Source organism: Triticum dicoccoides, chromosome 1A, assembly GCF_002162155.2.
Source record: "Triticum dicoccoides isolate Atlit2015 ecotype Zavitan chromosome 1A, WEW_v2.0, whole genome shotgun sequence".
Lineage (NCBI taxonomy): Eukaryota > Viridiplantae > Streptophyta > Magnoliopsida > Poales > Poaceae > Triticum > Triticum dicoccoides.
This window is the reverse complement of record NC_041380.1, coordinates 134,965,268-134,971,692: the sequence shown is the minus strand read 5'-3', so window position 1 is coordinate 134,971,692 and position 6,425 is coordinate 134,965,268. Positions and strand designations below refer to the sequence as shown.

The 6,425-nt window shown below is 45.6% G+C and overlaps 1 protein-coding gene and 1 long non-coding RNA gene across 2 annotated transcripts; one reads left to right on the top strand and one right to left on the bottom strand.

The window, feature by feature from the left end:
* Positions 1-718: 718 nt before the first annotated feature.
* Positions 719-3,317, top strand: LOC119352164 (protein FAR1-RELATED SEQUENCE 5-like). Its single transcript, XM_037618883.1, has 3 exons — positions 719-820; positions 906-3,124; positions 3,213-3,317. The coding sequence occupies exons 1-3, from the start codon at positions 719-721 to the stop codon at positions 3,280-3,282; spliced, it is 2,391 nt and encodes a 796-aa protein (XP_037474780.1). The 3' UTR covers positions 3,283-3,317.
* Positions 3,318-5,041: 1,724 nt separating this feature from the next.
* On the bottom strand, positions 5,042-5,616 carry LOC119273840. The gene is made up of 3 exons (XR_005135025.1): positions 5,501-5,616; positions 5,214-5,414; positions 5,042-5,138 (listed from the first exon to the last, which is right to left on the bottom strand). It is a non-coding gene; the product is annotated as an uncharacterized LOC119273840 (long non-coding RNA).
* Positions 5,617-6,425: the final 809 nt, after the last annotated feature.

The window sequence follows — 6,425 nt, the reverse complement described above, 5'->3', positions numbered from 1 at the left end:
CGTCGCCCGTCGCCGCATCTCATCGTCCCAACGTCGCCCGTCGCCGCATCTCACCGTCGTTCGACGACGCGGACGTGAAGGGCCCGACGTCTGACGCCGCCCTCGCCGCCCGAACCCCGTCCGACACCGCCCTCGCCGTCGCAACGTCGTCCGTCGCTGCATCTCACCGTCGTCGTCCTACGCCGGGGACATGAAGGGCCCGACGTCTGACGCCGCCCCCGCAGCACTGTCGTCGAACGCCGGCGACGTCTACAACGTGGGCCAAGGTTTGTCATCTAAACCTAGCGGGCATGGGGCGGGCATGATGGATATATGTGAGGGCTAGTTCATGCATGTACTGATTTAGGGTTTAGGGTTCATCAAAACCTCCCGCCGCAGCGCCTCCTCTACGGACTAGGGCATGATTTACAGAACTAGCTTTGCTTTGGGCATGATGCATTGTACTAAACCTAACACACGATGTTTTGCAGTTCTGTGAGTTAGGCGTGTTGACATGGACGAAGAATCCGCATTCGGGAGGGACGAGAATGGTACTGATAAGGTGACTAAGACTGATAACGATAATTTGAACGAAGATGATGACAGCAGCGACAACGATTCCGTCTCGTCATATGATATCTTACCTCCGGAGGATTTTGATAATAATGAACATGGCGCAAATAGCGAAACCGTAAGTGGCGTATATTTTGTTTTTATTTTTGAATTTGCAAAGTATGGCATGGCTAACTATATATCTTTGTGTACAAATTTACAGGAAGATGTGGATGTTGACAATGTGCAACATAGTTGGCAGGAATCATTTGCAGATAACTTGAGCCAGGTTAGTTGATAGATGTTGTACATCGATCAATAGTATGATTTAAATGATAGTAATTGACATATATATTTTCAAATGAATGTTGTAGGAGGAGTCAGATGGTCCGAGCGTTGATCACGATGAGGGAGAGATCGATATTGAGGAGGCTCAAAGGCAGCAGAAGATGCTTGAGACACATTGGAAGGTCATGGCTATGACCTTTCGGTCGCAAGGGGATGCATACATATTCTACAACAATCACGCCAGAGAGCACAGGTTTAGCATCAGGAAACAGAAGGTGAAACGAGGTGCTTCGGGAATGATACGGTACCGGCGGTTTCTTTGCTCCAGGGCAGGGAGAAGGCAGAGCAAGTTCATAACCATGGAGGGCCGCAAGCGCAGGCTTAGACCGGAGACTCGTTGCGACTGCGGTGCACATATGGTGGTGAAGCTGGACAAAGAACGTGTCGTTTGGTTCGTCGCATCATTCGTGGATGATCACAACCACGCGATGGCTCGGCCCGACGAGGTTTGTTTTTTGTGGTCACACAGACGGATTGGAGATGGCCAGAGGGCAGAGATATTGGCGATGGAAGCGGCCGGGATAAGAAAGCATATTATAATGGACAACTTCATCAGCAGATACGGTTCGTATGATAAGTGCGGGCTTATCAGGAGGGACATTTACAATCTTTGTTGCAGAGAAAAAATGAAGCTCATTGCAAAGGGTGATGCAGAGACGGTAGTTGGCATTATGAGGAGCAGGAAGGAGAAGGACCCTGAGTTTTTTTTTGAGTATGTGCGTGACAAGGAAGGGCGACTGAAGAGTATGTTCTGGTGCGATGCACAGTCGTGGAGGGACTATCAGGACTACAGAGATGTGGTCGTGTTTGATAGCACGTATAAGATGAACAGATACGGTATGCCGTTCGTCCCCTTTGTCGGAGTTAACAACCACCGTTGCACCACGGTGTTTGGTTGTGCCATCATTGCTGACGAGACGGAAGGAACATACGTGTGGCTGCTGCAGACATTTATGAAGGCAAACTGTCAGGTGAAGCCAAAGTCAATAATCACAAACGGTGACGCTGCAATGATCCAGGCTATTCGGACTGTCCTTTCAGATGTTTTCCATCGTCTTTGCTCCTGGCATATCGAGAAAAATATGCAAAGGCACCTGCATTACAAGTCACTGGATGAGTTCAGATCGCTCCTGTACTATGCCACCTCTCAAGCGAACTTTGAGCAGAGATGGAAAGCTTTCTATGATAAGTGGAAGACAGATAGAACCGAAGAGTGGCTTGACAGGATGTACAGGAAGAGGAGACTTTGGGCAGCTTCATATCTTTCTGATGGTTTTTTCCTTGGTATGCGAAGTAACCAGAGGAGTGAAAGCCTCAACTCCTGCCTTCACCTTCACTTGGACTACGGTATGACAATTGTTGATTTGGTGGTGCATTATGAGAACTGTATAGTTCGCCTGCGTGAGAACGAGGCGTACGATGACTGCGAGGCATTCCAGAAGGACCCACCGTCGGTTACTGAATATAAGGCCCTTGAGGAGCATGCCGCCAAAGTATTCACACCTGCTAATTTCTACATCCTGCAAGATGATTTGCATAAGATGGGTCAGCTGGAGATATCTGAGACGCTCGTGGGAATTGGGCGTCAAACATTCATGGTGACATGGAAGGATAACCACAAGTTCAGGTACAATGTTTTTTATGAACCAGGTAACTCAGAAGAAACTATTACATGCAGTTGTCTTAGGATGGTTCGGAAAGGGCTGCCATGCAAACACATTCTGTTTGTTCTCCATCATCTGAACTTAACTGAAATACCAAAGTGTTGTGTCCTGCATCGGTTGTCCAAACATGCGAGAGATGGGTTGCCTGTGCAGCGGAAGAGTGATATGTTTGGATGGGGTTGGTCAGGGCCATTGGAGAGAGAACGGTATAGTGCAATAACCATTAAAACCGCAGAAGCTGCTCATGTTGCAGCAAATGATCCCTTCTTGTTCGACGAGTTGATGAAGTGTCTGGACAACATAATAGCGCAGAAAAAGATTTCAAAGGAGGAACTTATAGGAAGTAGAAGGTATGCTATGCTGAAGAAGGAGGCAAGTCAGGCGCAACAAGTTGAGCCTGGTATTGGTGATCCTCAGAAAGTTTCGACGAAGGGTGCACCTAAGAAGGGGCGATCGAAGGGGGGCCCCGACGTTACAAAGAATGGTAGGCCAAAAGATTTTACAAAGAAGAAAAGTGGTCCTTTGTGCAGTCTGTGTGGTCTCCCAGGTCATAACAAGGCTACATGCAGTAAGAACGAGAAGTGAGTTGCAACCTTTTTATTTTTTTTATGTTGCTACTTTGATTTTACCAACTATATTTGCTCACCCATTTCTTTATGTTTTGTTCAGGACTGGGCGTAGAGACGCAGCTTGGTTTGTAGGAAGAATAAAAGTGATCGCACGAGTCATGTCTGAATAACCTATGCTATTTTTATTCGCACATGTGTGCCAGAAAACTTGATATGTACTGCAATTTTTACTCGCACATGTGTGCCAGAAAACTTGATTTATACCGTTACGTGATGATTTGTACTGTTTCTATATGCAGTTTTGAAATTCTGTTTATTTTTTATGATGATTACTAGACCTGATTTGTATTCATTGTACTGTGATAAAATGCGGCCGGACGCTGCTATTTTGTACTGTGATTCCCTTTGTACTATTTTGAAATGCGGCCGGCCACTGCTTCTGTCCAAAGTAGCAAGTTCAGAAATTTTTTTGCCCAAATACCTCTGTCGGGCCCATAGTAGCAGGCAGAACCTACCCAAATCTAGCCCAAAGGCGACTCGGGCGGCCGATGCAGCCCACTAATGGGCCCAGACACGGGGTCCAACAGGGCTGCGGTTACTAAGTAGAGAGGAGCTCGGCGGAGGGGGCAGAGGCAGGTATTTAAGCCGGTCCTCGCCCGCCCCCGCTTCCGAGGTGGGACTAAACCCTGAGTTCAGCGACACGCGGGGGAGGGGAGTGGGCGTGGGCCTGGGGAGGGGGCGACTGGCCGCGTGCCTTCATTGGGCCGAACTGGGCCGGCCCGAGACAACGCACATGAGGCCTCCCGAGCCTTGCGGCGACCAAGTGCAGCGTGGGGCGCCATGGGGGCGCCATATTTAGTACCACCTCGGAAGCCAGGGGGCGCGAGGAGCGACTTAAATAGCTGCCTCCGCCCCTCCACCGAGCTCCTCTCTTATTACCGCCCGCAGCCCCGTTGGACCCCGTTGCCGGGCCCATTAGTGGGCTCTATCAGCCGCTCGAGTCGCCCCCTTTGGGCTTGATTTGGGTATGATATGTTCGCTACTATGGACCCGGCTGAGGTGGTTGGGCATTTTTTTTTCTAAGCTTTTTTTTTTTGACAAAAAGCAGCCGGCGTCCACATTACATCACACTACAATATACAAAACAATATAAAATAGCAACACCAGGCCGGCCACGGCGGCGTAATCATCACACTATATAACAAGTTGAAAAATCATCACCCACAATGATGCAAATAAGAGTGTCACTGACAACATTGCAAATAAGAGTGACATTGAAAAATAGATATTGTAGCAAATACCGACCACTGCACATTTATTTAGTTGCGGAACATGCTAAACCATGCCGCATTACAATATAGAGATGTCTTATTATGAAAATTGTATCAAGTACCGACAACGACACGTTTATTTAGTGGAGATAATAGCCAACACCCCATCCTCCGACTCATTTCTTCTCCATGATCTTGAGGATCTTCTCTTTCACTACTTCCTTCGTGTTGCACTCTGAAAAAAGTATTTCAGCTAGAATGCGTCCCCTTGAAGCATTAACCTCATCTTGATCAAACTCAAATGTCCAATCATCTTCGTCCCAGTTTTGAACGCATTTCACTACGAAAAGACCACAAGAGACTCTGCAAGAAATCACAAGTCAATTATTGATGGACCAGACAAGTACATACTAATTCAACATTTGCAACATACCCGTCTGTTTGTGACGGCATATGGTACTCCCTTATTGGCCAGGAAGATACGTCAGGATGTTCCGTTCCAATAAGAGCATTCACCTCATTTGTATCATTAGCTATTTCTGCCCTCTGAAATAAAAATGACAAATCCATATGAAGTACATTTCGAATAACTATATATTGTTTTATGTAACGTTGTAAGCTACCAGCTTAGCAATCTTTGCAAGAACTCTTTTGCTACATTTACCAGTAGAGTTTAAAACTTGAAACTCTTTTTTCTTGTTGTGCATAAGAACTGTTATCCAATGATTTTCTTCCACATGAAACGGAAAGTATGCCTACAACAAAGTTTATTCATGTTGGTGTACACACAGATAGTTATTAGTATGAATGATCATACTAAACTGAAGTACCTTATCTTTGATGAAATACTCTTCAGTAACTCTAGACACCATTTTAGTTTGGTTTGTAAAATGATCCATAAAATGCCTCTTAGAGTTGTTAACCTTTCCATCAGCATGAAGAATAAGCCAGTGGGACACCCAAGATGATAATATGTGACAGTCAGCACGAGGATTATGGGTCTGCATATGGTTGCAATAACTATTGATGACCTACAAAATAACATAACAACAATACGCCTATTAGATAATTTATGTAAATGACATGTACAACTTAATAACTTAGTGCTAGTACTTACACCGCCATGCAACCACTTTTTTGAAATGATGGCTTGAAGCATATCAGGTGTACATGTTTCCCCACCAATTCCCGTCACGTGCACAACAGTTTTTCTGCAAAGCTTCTCCGATTCTGCTAGTGTCCGGATATAAACCTTCGCGGCCTCTATGTGATCCTCATTAATGTAATCAGTACTAATCATAGCAGCTCTTATACCAAATAGACCTAAAATAGTAAGAAACAATGAGTTAATAAAGTGTGCATGCAAGGACAGAAGTATGTTGCAAGAATTAATTACCTAGCACTTACTTTTCTTTGCACGTTTACGTCCACCGTTCTGCTGGTAAGGTGAAAGACAGTATTTTGACTGTTTCCTTTTGCGTTTCCCATCGTTCTCCTTCCCATCATTCTCCTTCCCATCATTTTCCTTCCCATCATTCTCCTGAGTGCCATTTTCTTTCGCATTTTTAATACGGGTGTTCAGACTATCCATACTAATCTCCTTAGATTTATCGGCGCTTGACCCGTCTGACACTTCATTAATATTCTTGGGGGTTGAATTAATAGTTGGAAAGTCCTTCGTGTCTACCGTCGCAAGAGATGGGTTGGGTGAATTACCATTGTCCTCAATAACGAAGGGGTTGCCTTCATCTCCTGTACCAAGTGTGTTGTGATGCACACCTTTCTCACGCGCCAATTTGTTCCCGTTCCCAGTGGTGAAGGATGCGTCCACCCTGTTGTCCATATCTTCTTTTCCAGGAGTTGATTCTACATCTGGCCAATATTTTGATGGACCATACTTCCCCACCCAGTCTTCACTATGCTCCACAAACTCAATGTCATCATCAGACCCCTTGTTTGGCTTGAAGACAAGACTTTCTTCTCCAGCTTCTCCACTACTATCTGCAATGACACATCGAAAGCATTAACTACATGCATAAATT

Bases quoted from the DNA above. Each gene is read 5' to 3' on its own strand.
- LOC119352164 (XM_037618883.1), top strand. From the start codon at position 719: ATGGCTAACTATATATCTTTGTGTACAAATTTACAGGAAGATGTGGAT. The intron at 821-905 runs GTTAGTTGATAG...TGAATGTTGTAG, and splicing joins TTGCAGATAACTTGAGCCAG to GAGGAGTCAGATGGTCCGAG. The intron at 3,125-3,212 runs GTGAGTTGCAAC...TGTTTTGTTCAG, and splicing joins ACATGCAGTAAGAACGAGAA to GACTGGGCGTAGAGACGCAG.